Source organism: Momordica charantia, assembly GCF_013281855.1.
Source record: "Momordica charantia cultivar OHB3-1 chromosome 8 unlocalized genomic scaffold, Mcharantia_2.0 BLBB01000008.1, whole genome shotgun sequence".
NCBI classification, from domain to species: Eukaryota; Viridiplantae; Streptophyta; class Magnoliopsida; order Cucurbitales; family Cucurbitaceae; genus Momordica; species Momordica charantia.
The window spans coordinates 9077929-9100172 of NW_028275166.1; the positions used below are offsets into that span (position 1 = coordinate 9077929).

Sequence of the window (22244 nt, forward strand, 5' to 3'; positions counted from 1 at the left end):
GTTTTAATTTTGTACGGTACCAAGCACCATCAATTAATTTTGTTTTTTAATTTGCAAATTCAATTCTTTATGTTTATATTTAAATACCATTAAATCATCTCTCAATTAATGAGCCAACCTCGAGTTTAGTCTAAAAAAATGAGAGTATATTTAATATATAAGTAAAACTACACAGTTGGGTAAGTGAAACCTTTCCAAAATAAATATTTTCCATATCATTTTTATTCCAATTTTCAGATATGCAAATTAATTAAAGTATTAGTAATATTATTGGTGATATAATCAACCAGCTGTATGATTCAAAATAGAAAAATTTAATCGGAACATAGTTAAGACTTCAAAATAGAAAAAAATTAATCGGATAAAAAATAAAAAATGAAAAGAAGACTCACCAATTATTAAGTATTACAATATTAGTGGACTAATTATATGATTACAAAGCATATGTAAAATGAAAATACAAATTTAATGAATTTGCATAATTATCTCTGCAGAGATTTCGGCCCATTACTAAACGTAATGTTGTAATTTAAATTGCCAAACCGAGCAGAGTTCAAATGGTTAAGTATGACCAGAAGGTCATGAGTTCAAACCCCCACCCCCACAATGTTGTACTAAACAAAAAAAAATGTTGATCAGTCATCCATAAGCTACAAGTTGAAGTTCTTCAGCAAGCCGAAGAACTTGATCAACTTCATCTATATACCATAAATCAGTCCCTTACCAAATCAATGTGAGATTTTGTTTTCATTCTCCTTACAAACTAGACACTTAAAAACACAGAAACCACTATAACAAGGAGATAATTTTAATTACTTAGGGTACGTGTTAATATACATCGGTCATAAAGTTTAGGGTTTTTGGGCTCACGTTAGATCCGCCCCTACATATTGTTGTAGCGGAGATTCGAATCAATCAAATATATATACCTGAACAAATTTAACTATGCTCTGATTGGTTGTATAAACTTCATAACTATTTACTTTGTATTGATTTTATTAGGGTTTGTGCGAGAAACGCCCTTTACCAACTCATTAATTGACCTATTGTTTAATATAATATTAGAAGGGCAAATATAGTTAATTAGAAGGGTAATATTAGAGAGAGAGGGTAATATTAATAAATAAAAGAATATTCATGGTTTTAAATATCTGTCGACACGTTGATGACATATCCATGTTTTCATAGATTCGATATCGACATGAGTGGTAAATTGATATTTCCATCATAGTACAAGAAAATTGACAAAATATGAAAAATATAAACAGAATGCTACTAATATATACATAATATTAATATTAATTATTTTTAACTAATTCAGAAATATGAAAATGTGTATTTGTTAATTTTAATATTTTTTTACGATTTTTTTAAACTTTTATAGTCATCAACATCGACATTTATCGATATTTTCATTGATATTTCCATGAAATTGATACCTTGATATTTCCATCGACATCAATATTTAAAACCTTGAGAATATTATATAATAGAATATCAAGTTCTTCAAATTTGTAATTATCTAATCAGTAATAAAAAAAATTTTTAAAAGAAAGTTCTTATTTATTTTGTTACGAAATATCAATTACCAACATTTTTTATTTTTTTTTATTATTATTATTATTATTATTATTATTATTATTAAGAAATAAGCTCTTATAATCTCTCAAAATTTCATCACCATTGTTCAACGAGAAATTCAAATAAAAATAACTCCAATTAATGAATTTGTATTTATATTTGTGTATGCAGATGTTACAATCTCTAATGTATAATATTCTGATTAATTCTCTCAAATATAAACTTTAATTCAAGGGCTCGTGAACTTGTTCTTGAATCAACGGTTGATGCCTTCAACTTCTTGCTTGACGAAGGATCTTTTAAGTCTTCAACTTTGAGCTTGTTTGAAGACTTTGACTTGTTGATGAAGTTATTTGGGTTGTAGCTTGATGAAGACTTTGTGAAGTTTTCGACTTTGCCCTCGTGAAGTTCTTCGATTTTGCGTTGTTGAAGTTCTTCGATTTTGCATTGTTGAAGTTCTTTGGGCTTTGCACAGTTTGTGAAGTTCTTCAGCTTTGCAGTTTGTGAAGTTTTTCGGCTTAACAACTTGTGAAGTTATTCGACTTTGCAGCTTGTGGAGTTCTTTGGCTTTGCAGCTTGTGAAGTTCTTCGGCTTTGCAGATTGTGAAGTGCTTCGGCTTTGCAGCTTGTTGAAGTTATTCAGTCAATTGATGAAGAATTTTGCAGTTTGATGAAGTCTTAAAGTATTGTTGCTTGGGGAGGGAAGATCCAATGTTCTTGAAATCTCGTACTCCCCAATTCTTCTATCGCCTTCTACTTCATCTTCCCATCCCGTAAATGAGAGGTGACCTTTCTATTTATAGAGTTCTAGTGGGTCTTAGATGAGTCATAGGTTTAATGGGCAATGAGCTTGGACCCAATCTCTTTATGGGGTTTGATCAAATTAGTTAATTTTATCGGATGGTTATAAGAGAGACACGTAACATAATTTGATTCGTAGATTTTAAAATTAATTTAGAACACGTGTAAATTGATCCTAAATGTAATTTTAATTTTATGAGTGGCATTTCGTAATTAGTCAAAATTTCTCTGCCAACGACCATTAAAAATAAAAATGATGAGTTTAAAATATGAGGTAGAAATCATAAACGTGTAGTGAGAGGTTGCATAAATGGAATACCAAAAAATTAATGGGGTAAAATTGCAATATCGTGTGAGTTTAATTTGCTTGGAAGATTAACATGTGAGAATGCAAGAGATAATTAATATAATGCAAAGTTTGAACATAAAACTGAAAACTTTTATTAAAATGGAATATGAAAAGGGCAACAACTAATGTAAATAGCAAACCAATCTAAAGTTGGTTAACCTAACAAGGTCGATGAATATTACCATATTTGATGAGACCTGTCATGTCGAAGGAAAGAAGTAGGAGCGATGACACATAATCATAACAGGATTTCCAAATCGAGGGTTCATATGTAAATCCCAAAAAATCATCCTCACAAGTAGATAAATAGCTAGCAATTGGTGACAAGTCCGAACATAAATCTTCTTAAATATGTTCATTCAATAGTTTTTCCCTTAATATATATGTTAAAGAATCTTGGCTCATTTGATAGTCATCCAAGTACCCAATAAAAATCTGACGCGTTCAACCCACCACACTTTTGCTGTATACTTGATGGTAAAGATAAGAATGATTATCAATGACAGGCAGATAAAGTTTGATTAATAAATATGGTGAGAAGACCATGTTTGATTTGGAAATCTTCACGAACATCTAAATCCACCACATAGATGCAAAACTCTTTCATTTCTTCCATTTTGTTGCATGTTCCTTGGATGAAATCGTTGGCCACCTTCCTCTTCGAATACATTACATTGGCTGCGGGAGAACAAACAAGTAACATTGTGAAAATAAGGACAGGTGATGGATTCATCGTTTTTTTCTCTCAAAACTTTCTCTTCTACCATATGAAAAGCTTCAAGTGGTATAGTGTTGTGTATTTATACTGAAGATAATGAATCATAATTTTATTTGGAAAAAAGGTTTTCTTTATTCCCACTTGCATTAAAGAGAGTTTTTTTAAATATGAGCAGTGGGGTGATGGGATTCGAATTCATGATATGTTGATCAGAGACAAATACTAATTACGGTTGAACTAAGCTTAAGAGAGTTAGAGAGAAAACTAGTGAAGGAACACAATTCATATTTGATTTCGAATTTATCACAGATTTGATAGTTATTTAAATACTTGTGAGGATGCATACGGAATCAAGAAAGGGCGCCTTGAAGTTTCAAGCAAGGGTCGTCCTACCAAAGCCACTAAGACAAGAACATGTGATAGTAGAGATTTGAACCAACAATCTTTTAATTCGAGATATATTTATTTGAACAAATTTAACTCTAACTCTGCTCCCATGGGTTGCATAAACTTTATAATTATTTACTATTGATTTTGTTAGGGTTTGTGCTTCAACTCCCTCAACCTAGAAGTCTCACTAAGATGCCTTGATTCCCTTGTTTTTATTTTTAGTGAATATTACCAACTTCATTAATTGGTATCAAATGACCTATTGTTTTTTTTTTATTTTTGATGAATTCTTTTTTTATTTTTTTTTTGGAATAATAGAAGGGTAATATTAATATTAATAGATGACTATTACATAATAGAATACCAAGTACTTCAAATTTGTAATTATCTAATCAGTAATCAATTTTTTTTTTAAAAAAAGTTGTTATTAATTTAGTTCTAAATATCAGTTACTGGACAGATTTCAACCTATAAATTCCTATAACACTCTTTTTCTCGTACAACATGTGGGGTGGAGGGTCAAACTCACAACTTCTTAGTTTGAGATATATGTCAATTATCGTTGAACTATGCTCGCTTTGGTTATAGACTCCTACAACGCTCTTTTAATATGTCAAAATTTCATCACTATTAAAAATGATAAGTTTAAAATATGGAGTAGAAATCATAAACTTGGTGCTATTAAAAAAAAATAAAAATCATAAACCTGGTAGTGAGAGGTTGCATAAATGAAATACTAAATTAATGGGGTAAAATTACAATGTCGTCTGAGTTTAATTTACTTGGAAGATTAAGATGTGAAAATGCGATAAATATTTAATATAATACACAGGTTGAAATAGAGACAAAAAAAAAATAATAATAATAATAATAAATAAATAAAAAATAAGACTGAAAACTTTTATTAATATGGAATATAAAAAGGCAGCTACTAAAAATTTAAAATATTGCATAATAGCGAACCAATCTAAAGTTGGATTAAGCCTAACAAGGTCGATCGACGATATTACCACATTTGACGATATGTGACATGTCGAATGAAAGAAGTAGAAGTGATGACACATGATCATAGCGAGACTTCCAAATCGAGGATTCAGATGTAACTCCTACAAAACCATCCTCACAAGTAGATAAATAGCTAGCAACGGGTGACAAATCCAAACTCAAATCTGTAATATGCTCCTTCAATAATTTTTCCTTTAATATATATCTTAAAGAATCGGCAAAATTGACAAAATAAAGGTGCCTCTTAAGTTTTCTAATCGCCCTGCTGACATCACATACTTTGTCAAATGACATTTCATGCCCCTCCTTACTTTTTCTTCTTTTCCAGACTCCATCTTTCTTCTCTCTCCCCTCCTCTCTCCTCCATTTCTTAGATTTGATTGATCTTGTCCATGATTTCTACACAACACACACCAGTTTTTGGCGTCTCCGCTAGGAATTCAACGAGTGGAGGTCCCGTTCGGCTGCCGTCTGCTGCTTCCATCCCGAGCTCTTGCGCCTCCCTGGTGGCCTCTCCGACGACATTGTTGAACAAGAATAATTTGCATATGAAATAAGATAAAAATTTCCTTATTATTTTTCCCAACTCTTTCACCCTCTCTTCTAAAATCAAATTTTCAAGATTTCAAAAACTTTCCTTCTATATCTCTTGCACGTCCCTCTTGTCCGGACTATCTTCTTCTTCATGAAACCAAATGCGTCGAGGAGGGAGGGGAGACGAGAGAGTGGAGAGAAGAGAGAGGACAAAGCGAGAGCGACGTCATCGATAGAGTGAGATCGAGAAGAACAGAGCGAGATCGAGAAAGACGAGAGCGAGATCGAGAGAGAGAGATCTAGAGAGCGGTGAAGAAGTGGTGATAATAACGAAAAAAATGGGATGGTAAGGAAAAAAAGGGATTGTTTTTTTTTTCTTTACTCCACCAAATTGAGTTAAATTAAATTTTAAATTTATGATTAAAGGAGCAGATTTATATTATGAGGAAGAGATTAAGGGAAAAACAGGATTTTTCTTTATACTCCCACCTAATTAGATAAAATTTTAAATTTACTATTAAAGGAGGACTACTAATTAATTATAAATTTGAATTCTAATCCTCATCAAAATTAGGGGAGATATTAAATGAGAGATTTATGTTAATTTTTCAAATGATTCGTTCAAATAATTAAATAGGAAAAAAACAATTAAGAAAAACAAATCTAAATTAAATTTAAAATTTGAATATACTCCAATTTTTAAAATCGTTTCTCGCTCAATCTCGCTCTCGCTCACTCATCTCTCGTTTTCTCTCTCTCTCTCAACTTTCTCTTATTCAACTCTCTCTCTCTATCTCCTTCCCCATCCCTTCGTAACTTTCTTCCTCTCCTGAGCCTCTTTCTTTGACGAACGACCTCCCTCGTCGGCTTTGATGCATCCGTCGCGGGAATTATGGAGGCTGCTATTTAAAAAATGGTGAGAGATTTAGGTTTTTTTTTTAATGGTTTAGTAAACAAGAAAAAACTCATGCTTGCGGAAGACATGGAAAAGAGAAAGAAAGAAGAAAAAAATCTGGAAAAGGAGGAAGATGAAGGTAGGGAGAAGAAATAAAGAAAAAGAGAAATAAGGGAGGAAAATGACGAAAACTAAAAATGCAGTAGAGTAAGGAGGGGCATGTGACGTCAGCAATGACTAGAAAACTTGTGTTTTGAGAAGAACGATTAAAAAACTTAAAAGCTTATTTTGTCAATTTTCCCTAAAGAATTTTGGCTCATTTGATAGTCATACAAGCACCCAATAAAGACCTGATGCGTTCAACCTACCATAGTTCCACTGTTTACTTAAATGTAAAGGTAAGAATTATCAATGATGACATATAAACTTTGATTGACAAATATGGTGAGAAGATAAGTCATATTTGATTTCAAATCTTCACAAACATCAGAAACCACCACACAAATACAAAGCTCCTTCCATTCTTCAAATTTATTGCATGTATCTTGGATAAAATCATTTGCCACCTCCATTTTCGAATACATAACATCGGCAGCTACCGCACAAACAAATAACACTACAAAAACAAGAACAGGTGACATATTCATCTTTTTTTCTCTCTCAAAACTTGCTCTTCTAAAATATGAAAAGCTTTGGGTGGTATAGTATATTGCGCATTTATACCGAAGATAAATGAATCATTTTGTTTGGAAAAAAAGTTTTTTTTTAATTCTCATTTGCATTAAAGAGAGCTTTTTAGTAAGAGTGAAGATTCGAATTTGTCGGATTTTATAAGATGAATGCAAATAAAGTCTCACATTGATTAAGAAAGAGCATGATCCATGGTATATAGATGAGGCATTTTGGGTGAAACAAAAAGGAAAACTGCAAGAGTTATGCTAAAAGGAGACAATATAATACCATTGTGAAGATAAAGGTGTTATACAAACAGCATCTACTATATCACAGGAATATCAATGAACCCGATTATTGAAATTGTTAAGGATATCTGTTTTTTTTTTTTTATTTAGCTTCTTGGATGATTTCAACAACTGCTCCTGGTTCATGGTCATATCAGATGAATAAATAATCAACATTGAAAGCTACATTTATCGATATTTATCTAAAATCTACCCCATTCCCAATCCCAACACGACCATTTTCGTAAATACGGTTTCAATTATCCAAAAAAAAAAAAGAAATTTTACAATTAAGACTCCACTAAATGTTCTATGCTCTTTTAAGTAACCATCCCACCTAGAAATTAAAGCAAGTATAAATCTAACACCTCTCTTATTTAGCAAAAATGAAACAACCCAACCAGAAATTTTGTTGTTTCTTTCTGAAGTTTTTTAATTTTATATATATATATATTTAATTTTCTTCCATATTTATACTGTTCCTTCTTCACACGAAAACTCCTATTTGCAGGTGAATGAGTTTCTTGTTTCAGTCATTGTGATCACACATCCCACGAAATTACCTAATATGGCAATATCAATAATATTAATATAATATCAATAAATAAATAAAATGCATGAAAGGATGGTTATTTCTAAGAAAAAAAGAAGTGTGAAAGGAATTTGACAGAAGGAAGAAACTTAAAAAAAAAAAAATTACAAATTGGAATGGGGACTTCAATTTTCGTCGTCAAATTAATATTCTTCGCATCTTATTTAGTAAATTGTCAAATAAAAATGAAATATTTCATCTGCACCTATGAATGGGATGGAAACTTGGAGAAAAGAGAATGAAGTAATCAATGGAGTTATATATTCAAGACAAAAGAAACTTAATTAATTGTAGTTTTATTTTGTTGACAATTGTAAGATCCCTTCTTATTTACGCTACGGAAGACTTTAGATAAATTATATTATTTCAAACAAAATTAGAAAACTTTAACTTAATAAAAGAAACTGAATGATTATTCTTGAAAAAAAAACAAGATAATTTAAAATAGTCTCAATTCTATGTCAATATTATCTTGCTCTTCTACTCTAATTCTCTCGTTATCAAATAGTGATAAAAGAAATCTTCTTATTATCATCTATTAATGGGTTATTCCATATAATTTTTCAGTGAGCTCAAAATAATTCTTTTCTTATACTAATCAAGTAATTAATACAATAAAAGTAGTGTAACACATAAATAAGAGGAATATATCAAAAATTAAATTGGAACACAATAAAACTATAACGTGTGAAAGTAATATAAATCTAAGTGGGAGAAAAATTCGATTGTGAAATCAGAAAGTTAATTAATTACTAGATAATTTTTGAATTTAGTAGTCTACTTCGCTTCTTGAAATCTAAAATCTAATTTTTTTAGATTAAATACTTGTAACAGTTGATTGAAAATAAATAAGAACTCTTGCACAGAATAAAACATAAGACTGAAATAACAAAAACAACTTACTGTAAGTTAACAAGGGACTAACCTATTAGCTCAATTTTCTTGTTTGTTGAAATTTCTAAGTTAATTTTGGAAATTGAAAATTAGTACAATTATATTCCATTTCCATTTATTAGTAAATTCACTTCTTACAAGATTTTCTCCCATTGTGAATATATAGCAGTTCTACGTAAGGTTCTTCTCCTCAAATTCAATTCTAGTTTCAAACTTCCTTTCTTCTTCAAATTCAATCATTTCCATATGTCAGTCCAATTTCTTTCTTATTTCATACCGTTAGTTTTTATCTCTCTCCATATCGTGAGGAGTTCTCTCGGTGTCTTTTAACTTTTGGGACTATTGTGTCGCTGGATGGTATTCAAGATTTCATCCGAATTAGTGATACTATAGCTGCAGCACCCAACTTCAATGTGAGTAGATTTTATCAAATCGGGATCTATAGAGAACATGTTGAACTTCCGGCACAAAAAACATTTGTATAGTTGATTGGAGACATTGTTGATAATCGAAGCAATCACGCCGGTTTTTCGACTACCTCGTCTGCAACGTTAAGTGAGCTCTTAGCTAGCTATCTTCTTCCATTAACAGTCTGATTAAAATTACAAATCTTGAGGCTTCATCTTCACTGTGCAACACGTGGTAACCGTGTCATTTCATTTATTGAGAAGTGTCAGCTGGCTAGCTCTTGGGCCTGCAAAATTTTTAAATGTTAAGGACTCAACCGTAAAATTGGCAGCCCTCACATCTACAAATTAAATATGTCCATCATTATATTAGTAAATGAAAAACAGGTAATTTAATCAGAATATTAATGGAAGAAGATAGCTAGTTAAGGGCTTACTGAATGTTGCAGTGGAGGTAGTCAAAAAAACCGGGGCGTCATTGCTTCGATTATCGACAACAATAGTGGTAGAAGCATCGACTCCAATCAACAATACAGATGTTTTTTTGCGCCGGAACTTCGACATGTTCTCTGTAGATCCCAGATTTGATATGAATGTAAAATCTACTCGTATTGACGTTGGGTGCCGCAGCTATAGCATCTCTAATTCGGACAAAATCTCCAGTACCATCTAACGACACAGTGTAGCCCTAAAAGTTACCCAAGGAGAGAATTCCATGGAATGGAGAAAGAGAAAAAATGATAGTATGAAATAAGAAAGAAATTGGACTGATATATCGAAACGATTGAATTTGAAGAAAATACTTTTAACAAGAGAGGAAGTTTGAAAGTAGAATTGAATTTGAGGAGAAGAACCTATGTACAACTGCTATATTTATAATGGAAGAAAAAGCTTGAATTGAGTTTGAAGCAAAGAAGAAACTGTGTAGAAAGAAAATGCTAGAATTGAATTTGAAGGTGAGAGGAAACTACATACAACTCCTGTATTTATAATGGGAGAAAATCTTGTCGTATGAAGGTGAATTTATTAATAAATGGAAATGGAATATAATTGTAGTAATTTTCAATTTCCAAAATTAACTTAGAAATTTCAACAAACAAGAAAATTGAGCAAATAGTTTAGTCCCTCAGTTAAATACAATCACAATTAATTAAGTTCATATTCTGGATTGATTACTTAATTCTCTTTTCTCACAATTTAATATCTTCAAGTTTTCCTCCCATTAGGAATGACTTAACACAAAGAATATAATTAAGTAAACCAAGTTAATTTTTACCATTCATAGTGCAGAAGAAATATTTCATTTTTATTTGACAATTTACCAATTTGTAATTCTTTTTTCGTGGGACGTGTTAAAGTGGATTGAAGCAAGAAACTGATTCACCTGCAAATAAGAGTTTTCGTGTGAGGAAGGAACAGTATAAATATGGAAGAAAATTAAATTTTCTGGCTGGGTTGTTTCTTTTTTGCTAAAGAGAGGTGTTAGATTTATACTTGGCTTTAATTTCTAGGTGGGATGTTACTTAAAAGAGCATAGAACATTTAATGGAGTCCTAATTGTGAAATTTTCTTTTTTTTTTTATTAGATAAATATGATAAACGTAGCTTTCAATATTAATTATTTATTCGTCTGATGATCCTCAACAACACGGAGCAACTCTTGAGTTAGATCAGTAGGATTCCAGAAGCTAAATAGAAAAAAAGTATCCAAGCAATTTCAATAATCAGATTTATTAATATTTCTGTGTCAGTACTCAATTTGATAGAATTGTTTCATCTTAAAGGAGATCTTCTATAATTTCACACGTAAGCGATTATTTTTTAATTTTTCCCGTCATAGATAATAGTAAATTGATAACGAGAAAGAGAAGGGAATCACATATTTCATTAACAGACTAATCGATGTTGTGCTGCCCTCTAGAGAGAACTAATGTTAATGGTCTGGGATATGATAGCTTTGCTTAGTCCAGCGGGGCAGAAGAGGTAAAGAAGTTGTACTGATAAAAAGAAAAGTATTTCGATGTTTTTTTAATTTGATTAAGAATTTAAATATCTTCTTAAAAAAAATCTTAAGAAAACTGTAATCCAAACAAAGTTTTTAAAAACTTACTAGCTGCTCTCTTTTTCTATAGTACGTTTCTCTCATAATTGTCGTAGCTATAAAAAATAGTATAGTATTATAATTTAAATCTAGAAGAATATTATTCCTAAGAAACAAAAAAAATCAGAAGAATATGAATTATAAAAAGGGTATGAAAAATAACTCTACCTTTTTTTGCATTATAATATAATTAAAGTACAACTCAATAAATGGGTTTGAAAATTAAGTGATATAATTTAAGGTGAGAAGAAAATTTTGATGATAAAGTAACAAAATTAAGGTTATTACGAGTTTAATCCATAAACTTTGAGATTTGTCCCTTAAAAAGTATCTAAAAAGTCCATAAACATAAACTTATATATCTAAACTTTTAATTTTGTTTTTAATAGATTATACTTAATTTTTTATTTTATGCTTAATAAATCCTACACTAAAAAACATTTTTTAAAATTCACAAATTTTTTAAAAATGCGTTGAATAGGTCAATAACCTACATTAGACACAAACTTTAAAGTTCAAATATCTATTACAAATCTAGAAGTTTGAAGGACTAAACGTGTAATTAACCTAAAATTAATTATCAGACCAATGATTTCAAAAAAAAAAAAAATTATCAGATCAATTTTTTTTTTTTTTTTAAATAAGTCTAACCCCTAGGTGATATGTATTGATGGTTTCAGAAAAGGATATGTATCAGAACAATTGGGATTCCAATTGATTATAAATTTACATGAACTTATGCTTTTTTGAATTAAAAGCTTCTGAATATGGAAATGGAAAAAAACAGTGAGCCAACAAAAAGATAACATGTTACTCAAAAGCTTTAATTTTAATTATAAATGGAAGTGAACATGTCACCAAACTCACTACCAAGACCAACGTAACTTTAATCTATGTGTAAATCATCCACTAAAAAGTAACGATCCTATATTTGTATTAATGTGTAATTGTTTAGGTGAGTAGTTCAACCATTTTATTAATTTAGCATAATATTTTTGAGATTGGTTTCTATTTGGTCCTTAATTAAAATTTTACCAGGAATATTTTTAGTCCTTAAAGTTTGGAAAATGATTTTAAAGGATCTCTAGCCTCTTTTTGATCAACATTAAAAAACGCCGTGACATGTTCTAAAGAGCCCATGTGGTCTTTTCTTTTCTTTCTTCTTGGTTCTTTCTCAGTTATTTTTAAGTTTAGGCGTGTAATGATGCATACAATTTCTTTCTTTAAGCCATATAGGCAACAAATAAATTTTAATTATAATATTTTAAAGTAGGATAAAATAATTATTTAATTATTTGAAAATAAAGTTACAAATAAGAATATATTAAAAGAGCTTTGCATTTATGTGCTCGATTCGGATGTTCGTAATGGTCTGAAATCAAATTTGACTGGTCTTCTCACCATATTCGTCAACCAAACTTACTATGCTGTCATCGATAACAATTCATTCCTTTACTTTTCAATACAGAGTGGAAGTGTGGTGGGTCAGACGCGTGAGGTCTTTTTTCGTTGCTTGGATGACTATATAAACAGCCAAGATTCTTTAAGATATATTGTCAGGGAAAAATTATTGAAGGAACCCAATTTAGATTTAAATCCAGATTTGTCACCGATCTCCAGCTATTTAACTACTTGTGAGGATCATTTTGTGGGGTTTGCATAAGAACCATCCAATTGGAAGTCCCGCTATGATCATGTGTCGTCGCTCCTATTTCTTTCATTGGACATGTTTATGCAAGGATATGCACAACAATGTATTTCAGATTGCAGCTCGAACTCGGCCTCCGGACCGATCTGAATACTTGGGCGGACCTGCACAAAAAGGTGAGCATTCCGACGATCAAGTCAGTATAGGTCGGATTCCCAGTTTAGTTCGAGGTCAGAAATCATCGTACCTGATCGTGGAGTGAGGTCCTCTACTTATGGGTGGTAGTCCCGCTAATCTCGCGACAGTTACACCCGGTAATCTCGGGACCGTCAGTTACACCCAGTAATCTAGGGACTGACGGTTACACCCGATAATCACGCCGCTGACAGTAGCTCACATCGGCCCCTACCGAGCTTCCCGGTAGGTCGGACCTCAGGTTCACCTCGATCCTCATACTTAGCATCTGTCAACGCTAGTGGTGGTGATCTCGGCGGTCCGAGCTGGGCATGACTCATGAGTCATCTTGGAGCACCAATAGGGGTCCTCCACGTGTCCAGGGTATTCTCTTCCCCAAACATTGGCCCCCTCTCTGTCTGGTCCGATCTCGACCTGGCAGAGAAGTTCATTCGACTTGCTTTGGACGCGTGGCGACTTCCTATTCGTGGGAAAATATAACCGTTGCGGTAGATTTATCGTCGGAATATTCAAATATTCCGACGCTTCGGATCTTAGGGAGGATCCTAGCCGCTCGTTGATTACACGTGTACGATGGGGAAATTTTTCCGACGAGCTATAAATACCCCCAATCCTTCAGGTCATACCTTACGTTCCCTGAATTCTTGGAGTTCGATTTGAAGGTAGCTCGAACCCTTGGTAGGTCGGTCTCTTCCCTCACTTTCTCTTTCGAACGTAGTTGCCATGTCGTCCTCTTTTAGCAGCAACTTAGGATCCGATGAGGATTTAGCTCGTAGGTTAGAGTCCGAGCTCGAGGAAATAGAAAACTTTAGGTTCTCCGATGACGGGGAGGATATTGATGCCTCCACCTCGGGTCAGGGTTTGGAATACCCTTCTAGGATACCTGAGCACTACCTCGGATCCCTTCGTAGGGGGTTCGCTATCCCTGAGAACATCCTCCTTAGGATTCCGGAGGAGGGGGAGAGAGCTGACAATCCTCCAGAGGGATGGGTCACTCTCTACTTCAAAATGTTTGAGTACGGGCCTCAGACTTCCCCTTCACCCTTTCGTCCAAGAGTTTCTTTTCCGAACTGGGCTGGCTCCGGCTCAAGTGGCCCCCAATGGGTGGGGTGTCATTTTCGCTTTGGCCATCCTTTTTTGGCTACGAGCTCGGGATAGTGAAGAGGCCGAGCTGTTAGACGTAGACCAGCTCCTCGCGTGCTTCGAAGCGAAAAGGATAGCTAAGAAGCCTGGTCGGTTCTATATGTGCGCAAGGAAAGGCGCAGGCAGTATAGTTAAGGGGCCGACCTCCATCAAGGGATGGGTGAAGAAGTGGTTCTACGCTTCTGGGGAATGGCTTGCAAAGGACAAGTCAGGTCGTTCCTTCTTTGACGTTCCCACTAGGTTTGGGAACCTAGGTACGGAGTAGTTCTTACTTCTTGTGATAACTTTCTTTCTTGTTATTCAGGTCTGACTCAAATTTTGTCTTTGTGCAGTTTCAATCCGACCAGTCCCCGAGCTTACGCAAGCCTCCTTCGACACGCTGAAATATTACAAGGAGCGTTTTCTGAGGGGTAGGAAGGTCGGAACCTTGGTGACCGACAAGCTGCTGCTTGAGTCCGGCCTGCTAGATTACAATCCCGCAGTTCGTCCCATTGATTCCTCAAGGCCGAACTCCGAACTTGGTATGCCGAGCTTGCTTCCCTCCTTTTTCCTCTAACCTTGTGTTGACCCCTGTTTTTATTTTGCAGCCATGGTTTGCGGATTTGCAAGCAACGTGAAGCGCAAGTCCAAGGGCCGAGCCCATGCTCTTGAGGCCGCCCAGAGTTCGAAACCTGCCACCCCTGCTGTGGTAGGGCCAGCCTCGGAAGATCCAGCCCCAGTGATCGAGCTGGAGTCTTCTGGGGGTCCTTCGAGGGAGAAGCGCCCTAGGGATCAGACCGAGGCGGTGGACGTCTCGCCCTTGGGCGAGGAGGTGAGGGAGGAAGTCCCTCCAAAGCGAAGGAGGAAGAAGAAGAAGACCACCTCCCCCTTGGAGGTCGGAGCTCGTGGGGTCTTGCCTGCGAGCTTCGCAGATCGGGTGGACGGTCCTGAGGCCAGGATGGGCGGGACGTCCGATGTGACGACACGGTTCAGAGTTGAGCCGTCAAGTTCTGGGGTGAGGGACCAGGTGTCCCGCATCTCGGCCGCAAGTTTGGACCGCTGCCTAAGGAGGGCGTCCAAATTTGTAAGTGACCTAGGGTCCGTTCTGCAGAGGACCATCGACTACGCCGCTGAGGTAAGATTGGTGTTTTTGCTCAATTTACCTAACAGGTAGCTCGGTCTAACTTCTTATTTGTACCTTTTCTCAGGCGTTCGTTGCTTCCATTCAATCGGCTCTGGCCGTGAAGGCCGAGCTGGATGGGAGGGAAGTTCTGGCAGCGAGGGAGAAAGAGGAGTTCTCTGCTGCCTTGGAGGCTGCTTCCTCCGCCATGAAGGATGAGCTGCTGAAGGCTCACTCTGAGGTGGAAATTTTGAAGGCCGAGGTGGAGACCAAGGCCGAGCTGCTGAAGAAGGAAGAAGACAGACGCAAGGCCCAGCTCCGAGCTGCCCATGCTATCACCAAGGGCTTGGAGGAGGAGAAGTTCCAACTCCTCAAGGAGAAGGACGACATGCTCCAGGCGCTTGAAGCGAAAGAGGAGGAGCTGAAGCATGCGACTGCCGAGCTGGAGACGGTGAAGGAGCGTCTCAGCAATGGAGCCCTATTGGAGGAATCGTTTAGGCAACATCCTGACTTCGATGAATTTGCCAAAGACTTCTCTGACGCGGGCTTCAAGTTTCTCATGAAGGGCATTGCTTCCGACATGCCTGACCTTCAGATCGATCTCGGTGGTCTGAAGAAGAGGTATGCTGAGCAGTGGGCGTCTGGGCCTAGCGGCACCCCTGGCCCCCAAGCGTTGGTGGATAAGTACGTCAGAGATATGGACTCTGACTACTCCGACCTCGAAGAGGATCAGGTCGGCACCACTCAAGAGGGCGCTCCTCAAGCAGGCTCTTAGGCGACCACCCTTCAAGAGGCTTTTCGCTGTCTTTCTTCTCTTCTCTTTTGTTTTTTGTTTGTAAGTGTCAGGGCAGAGCTGCAAGGTCTATAAGCCTTGGCTCTGCTCTCCATTCAATAAAGAAGCTCCCATTTGTTTTTACTTTGTTGTTGGCAACATCTTTCCTTTCTTTGCTTTTTCTTTGAACTGCAGCCAATGTCACCTCGCACCTCTTACTTTTGAGGTCGCGCCTTCAATTAAAATAATTTGAAAGTTTGAATTTGAATCTCTGTCTAGCATTCAATCCATTGCACCAACTCGGGTGCGCGAGGACGTCTCCTTTCAGATCGGCCAATACGTACGTCCCAGGTCGGACTATGCCCTTGACCTCAAACGGGCCCTCCCAGGTCGGATCAAGGGCACCCACATGGGTTTGGACCCTCCTTAAGACCAGATGTCCGACCTGAAAGGTCCGAGGTCGAACGCGGGTGTTGTAATGTCTGGCCATTTTGCCCTGATATTCCGCCAGGCGTAGCTAGGTCATTGCTCTTCTTTCTTCCAACAAGTCGAGGTTGAGGAGCAGCTCTTCCTCATTTGCCGTAGGCTCGTAATGCTCTACTCTGTCAGATGGCATGCCGATCTCAACCGAGACTACAGCTTCGGAGCCGAAGGCCAGGGAGAACGGGGTCTCACCCGTCGATTCTCTTTGGGTGGTCCGGTACGACCATAGAACCTCTGGTAGCTCCTCGGGCCACCTGCCTTTCTTGGAGTCCAGTCTAAGTTTGATGCCTCGCTTGATGATCTTGTTGACTGCCTCCACCTGCCCATTTGCTTGCGGATGTGCGGGGGACGGGCTAAGGTGACTTATGCCAAGCTTGCTGCAAAAGTCTTTGAACTTGGCGTTGTCAAACTGCTTCCCATTGTCTGTCACAATGGCCTGCGGTATACCAAAGCGACATATGATATTTGTCCATACGAAGGACGTGACTCTGGATTCCGTTATGTGGGAGAGCGCCTCGGCCTCGGCCCACTTTGTGAAGTAATCCACAGCAACCACAACGAACTTGGTCTGGCCCTTGCCCAAAGGGAAAGGACCAATGATATCTACCCCCCACTGCGCGAATGGCCACGGGGCCGAGATGGGGGTGAGCAGCTCGGGAGGTTGGTGGATTATGGTTCCGTAGCGTTGGCAATTGATGCAAGTTCTAACGAACTTCTTGGCGTCCTGGCTGAGGGTCGGCCAATAGTATCTTTGTCGGATCACTTTGGCTGACAGCGACCGGACGCCTGAGTGATTGCCGCACACTCCTTCGTGGAGTTCTCTAAGGACGTACAGGCCCTCTTCAGGGGTTAGGCATCTCAATAGAGGCAGGGAAAAGCCGCGTCGGTCCAATGCTCCACCTCGGACCACGAACCGAGCTGCTCGCCTTGCCAACTTTCTGCGCTCCTTGGGGTCTTGTGGTGAGTTGCCCATAATGAAGTCCGCAATCGGGTCTATCCATGAGGACTCTGGAGCGTCGATCTCCATCAGATCTGGCTCTGAGATCGAGGGATTATCTAAGATCTCGACGGGGACCGACCTGGCCAGGTCGGTCTCGTACGCCGATGCTAACTTGGCCAAGGCGTCAGCATAAGAATTTTCTGCTCGGGGAACCCGGCTTACTTCGTAAGTTCGAAACTGGGCGAGGTACGATCTGACCTTGCTCAAATACTTCTCCATTCGGGAGTCTTTGGCTTGGTACTCTTCCTTGATCTGGCCCACAACCAGCTGGGAGTCGCTGAAGACCTTAACACAAGAGGCCCCCAATGCTCTAGCGATTCGCAGGCCGGCAATAAATGCTTCATACTCAGCCTCGTTGTTAGAAATCCGGAAGCCGAACCGCAAGGTATACTCAAATCGCTCGCCTCCTGGTCCGATCAAGAGGACCCCGGCCCCGCACCCCTTCTCGTTGGAGGATCCGTCGACATAGATTGTCCACGGTAGGTCGGACTCGCTCAGCTCGGAAGGTGGTGTGAGCTTGGCTATGAAATCTGCCGCTGCTTGTCCTTTCAACGCAGTTCTGGGTTCGAACTGGATGTCGTACTCACTTAGCTCCATTGCCCACTTCATCAGGCGTCCAGAAGCTTCTGGCTTATGGAAGATGTTTTTTAGGGGCAAGTTAGTGAGCACCACCACAGTATGGGCTTGGAAGTATGGTCTAAGCCGTCGGGCCGAGGTGACTAAAGCAAGAGCCAACTTTTCCATTTGAGGGTATCTGGTCTCGACTTCGGTCATAGCCTTGCTTGTGTAGTAGACCGGGTTTTGTCGCGCTTCCTCTTGCCTAATTAGAGCCGAGCTGACGGCGCTGTCAGACACTGCTAAGTACAATTGAAGCTTGTCCCCCGGCATGGGCTTGGCGAGCAAAGGTGCCGAACAGAGGTAGCTTTTCAACTGCTGAAATGCTTGCTCGCACTCCGCTGTCCATTCAAACGGCCCTTTCCTCCGTAGGACTTTGAAGAAAGGAAGTCACTTATCTGTCGATCTTGAAACAAACCGGTTCAGGGCCGCAACCCTGCCATTGAGGCACTGAAGCTGCTTCAGCGTTTTAGGTGTCTCCATCTCGAGCACAGCTTTAATCTTTTCGGGGTTGGCCTCGATTCCCCGGTTGTTCACCATGAAGCCAAGGAATTTTCCCGAAGAGACTCCAAAGGCACATTTAGCTAGGTTGAGCTTCATTTGATATGTCCTCAGAACCTCGAAGGCTTCGGTCAGATCGGAGAGATGCGACTTAGACTGCTTGCTCTTGACAAGCATGTCGTCCACATACACTTCCATATTTCGGCCGATCTGCTTGGCGAACATTTTGTTCACCATTCTCTGGTAGGTCGCTCCTGCGTTCTTTAACCCGAAGGGCATGACCTTGTAACAGTACAGACCTTGGTCTGTTATGAATGCGGTATGACCTTGATCTGAGACATGCATCTTGATTTGGTTGTACCCAGAGTAGGCGTCCATGAAGGTGAGCAGTTCGTGCCCGGCTGTGGCGTCCACGAGCTGATCAATCCTCGGCAGTGGGAAGCAATCTTTCGGGCATGCCTTATTTAATTTCGTAAAATCTACGCACATTCTCCACTTTCCGTTAGATTTTTTAACTAATACAACATTGGAGAGCCACTCGGGATACGAAATTTCTCTTATGTATTCAGCTTTCAAAAGTTTGCTAACTTCCTCAACAATTACATCACTCCGCTCCTTGTTTATAGGTCTTCTTTTTTGCTTTACAGGTCGGAATGACGGATCTATGCTGAGGCGATGCGTCATAATTTTCGGGTCAATGTCAGGCATGTCCTCATGGAACCACGCAAAGACATCCGAGTTGGATCTGAGGAAGTGGATTAGCTCCTCTCTGTCGGTGGCCCCCAGCTTGGTTCCTATGCTTACTTGCTTCTCGGGACTAAGGAGAGGAACAAGCTCGAGCTCCTCAGTGGGTGCGGCAAACTCCCTCCTCGGCAGGTCGGCCTTGAACTCGAGCGTCCCATCCCTATTGGCGAGAGTTTCAAGGGCGCAGACCGATGAGCCTTTGAGTGCGGAGGCATAACACTCCCTTGAAGCGGTCTGTTCTCCTCGGACCGTGCCCACGCCATTGGGGGTGGAATACTTCAAAACTTGATGAAGTGTCGAGGGAATGGCCCGAAATGAGTGGATGATGGGTCTCCCAAAGATGGCGTTATAGGCCGATCTACCGTCAATCACCACGAATTCGGCTATTTGGGTGACCCGAGTTTGGTCCTGCCCAAGCGTGACCGGCAAGTCGATGCAACCCTCTGGGATGACCGATTCTCCAGAGAACCCAACCAGCGGTGTCGGGCTTTTCTTCAATTACGACCTCGTCCATCCCAGGGCGAGGTAGGTCGGTAAGGACAGGATGTTAGCAGATGCGCCTCCGTCTACCAGCACCCTCCTGACCACCACATGATCAATTAAGGGAGCGATCACAAGTGCATCATTGTGGGGCAGGTGGACCTCCTTCAAGTCTGCACCGTCGAAGGTGATTGAGCAGGTCGGCCTCTGCTCCCTGATGATGCACACCTCGCGCCTGGCTGCACGAGCTAACTCCTTTCTTTTATGTCCGGACTGACCCCCGCTTGGCCCTCCGAAAATGGTATTGATGACCGCAGGTCGGTCAGTGCGCCGGGGCGGCGTCCTCGAACGCTTCTGCTCTTCCTTTTTCTCTGCCGAGCTGGTCCTGGGCTTTCCCACAAATTTCTTGAAGTAGCCATCTTGAATTAGATCCTCAATTTGGCGCTTCAACTCCCAGCAGTCCGACGTGTTATGGCCGTGCTCCCGATGGAAGCGGCAATACTTGTCCTTGCTGCGCCTCTCCGGGGCTCCCCGAAGCTTCTCAGGACGTTTGAGTAGTTTTTCCATTCTAGACTCCTCGATGTTCGTTAGGATCTCGGAAATTGGAATCGTGGTCGGGGTGAAGCTTTCGTAAGGTCGACTCCTGGTAGGTCCGTTCTCCGCCCTCCGATACTCAGCTCGGCTGCTGGAAAAGGATCCCTTGTCCTTGGACTTGGGATCTGCCTTTTCTATATCTTTTATACTTCTGCCCCGGCCGATCTTTCGTTCTGGTCGGCCGGTTTTGGTTCGGAGGAGCTCCTGTCCATCGATGACTTTCTTCGCCTTCTGAAGCACCTCGGCGAAGGTGTCCGGGGCCTCCTCTCCAAGTTTCACCGTGAGGGCCTCGTCGGCTAGACCGGTGAGAAAATAGCACATGGCCGAGTCATCGGAGCAGTGTGCGACCTTCAACTGCTCCTCCTGGAATCTGGTGACATATTCTCGCAGCGTCTCACCCTCCTTCTGTCTGATGGTGGCGAGATGGGTCGCTGTCTTTTTGTCATAATGCCGAGAAGAGAACTGGGCGAGGAACTCCCTTCTCAGCTGAGAGTAGGTCGAGATCGACCTGGATGGCAGTCTCCGATACCACAATCGCGCGCTGCCAGTAAGCGCGATCTGAAAGGCGCGACATTTGATTGCGTCTGATGCCGCTTGGAAATCCATGAGGCCTTCAAAGACCTCAACATAATCCTTGGGGTCTTTCGACCCATCATAAGGTTTCACGGTAGGAGCTTTGAACTTTGGAGGGATCGGTGCTTCCAAAACGTCCGAGGTGAAGGGCGATTCTACCAAGTCGCCATCGTTCAGTGAACCTTCTTTCTGCTCACATTTGGCCTTTAAGGCCTCCACCTGAGCGTCGAGCTGGCCCCTCAGCTGGTCGAACTCCTCCCTTGTAATCACTCCTGCAGGAGTTACTGGGTTGCGAGAGGATTCAGCCTGCTGGTTGGAGCTCCTGTGTGAGCGGGATGGTGACTGTCCTTTTCGGAGAGATGAGCCTCTCTTTCTGTTGAGGTGTTCACAGAGGTCTCCTCTCTGGCGAGTGTGTCCCTCGCTCTCGTTGTCTTCGGGATGTTCCTCCTCGACTGGGCCGAGGTGGGAACCCCTTTGCTCGCGTATGCCAACGCGCGTTACTCGGTTCTCAGATCGGGACCCTGCGCCTATATCATTTCGTTATACATTTCCTCCATGGACCGCATTTTCGTGCGCATTGCCTCCATTTCTCTCTGGAGTGCATCCAAGTTCTCACTTGTTGGGGCCGGGGCTGGACCCCGGGCGCCCTTCTTAGAGGTTCCACCTCGGCCACGGGTGGCCTTGGATGTCCTTGTGAGGTGCGCAGGTGGTAGGACAGGCGCGTTGATTCGTGCCGACCTGCGGAGGGGTTCTGTTGCTAGGCCGTCGTGACCTTGTCCCTCTACCACTGCTGCTTCGACCTCCCTCTGGTGGGCATCGCTGGCAGCTAGAGTCCTTCGATCTGCCGTATTGGTCGAGTTTGCTGGTTGAACCATTTTCGCTCGCGTATTGGTTTAAAAGGATTGGGATGACTTAGATTGTCGTTCCCACAGACGGCGCCAAATGTTTATGCAAGGATATGCACAACAATGTGTTTCAGATTGCAGCTCGAACTCGGCCTCCGGACCGATCTTAATACTTGGGCGGACTTGCACAAAAAGGTGAGCACTCCGACGATCAAGTCAGTATAGGTCGGATTCCCTGTTTAGTTCGAGGTCAGAAATCATCGTACCTGATCGTGGAGTGAGGTCCTCTACTTATGGGTGGTAGTCCCGCTAATCTCGCGGCGGTT

The 22244-nt window shown here is 40.1% G+C and overlaps 1 protein-coding gene and 1 long non-coding RNA gene across 3 annotated transcripts; one reads left to right on the forward strand and one right to left on the reverse strand.

Annotated features, from left to right (window-relative positions):
• Nucleotides 1-8807: 8807 nt before the first annotated feature.
• Nucleotides 8808-10097, reverse strand: LOC111016874 (uncharacterized). Its single transcript, XR_002602228.2, has 2 exons — nucleotides 9563-10097; nucleotides 8808-9412 (listed from the first exon to the last, which is right to left on the reverse strand). It is a non-coding gene; the product is annotated as an uncharacterized LOC111016874 (long non-coding RNA).
• Nucleotides 10098-12811: 2714 nt separating this feature from the next.
• Nucleotides 12812-16363, forward strand: LOC148209476 (uncharacterized). 2 transcript variants are annotated; one of them, XM_088127940.1, is made up of 3 exons: nucleotides 12812-14733; nucleotides 14800-15326; nucleotides 15400-16363. In XM_088127940.1, exons 2-3 carry the CDS (start codon nucleotides 14802-14804, stop codon nucleotides 16084-16086), a joined length of 1212 nt encoding a protein of 403 aa, XP_087984066.1. In that variant the 5' UTR covers nucleotides 12812-14733; nucleotides 14800-14801; the 3' UTR covers nucleotides 16087-16363. The 2 variants fall into 2 exon arrangements, with proteins under 2 accessions (XP_087984066.1, XP_087984067.1); XM_088127941.1 differs by having other exon boundaries at nucleotides 12812-15326.
• Nucleotides 16364-22244: the final 5881 nt, after the last annotated feature.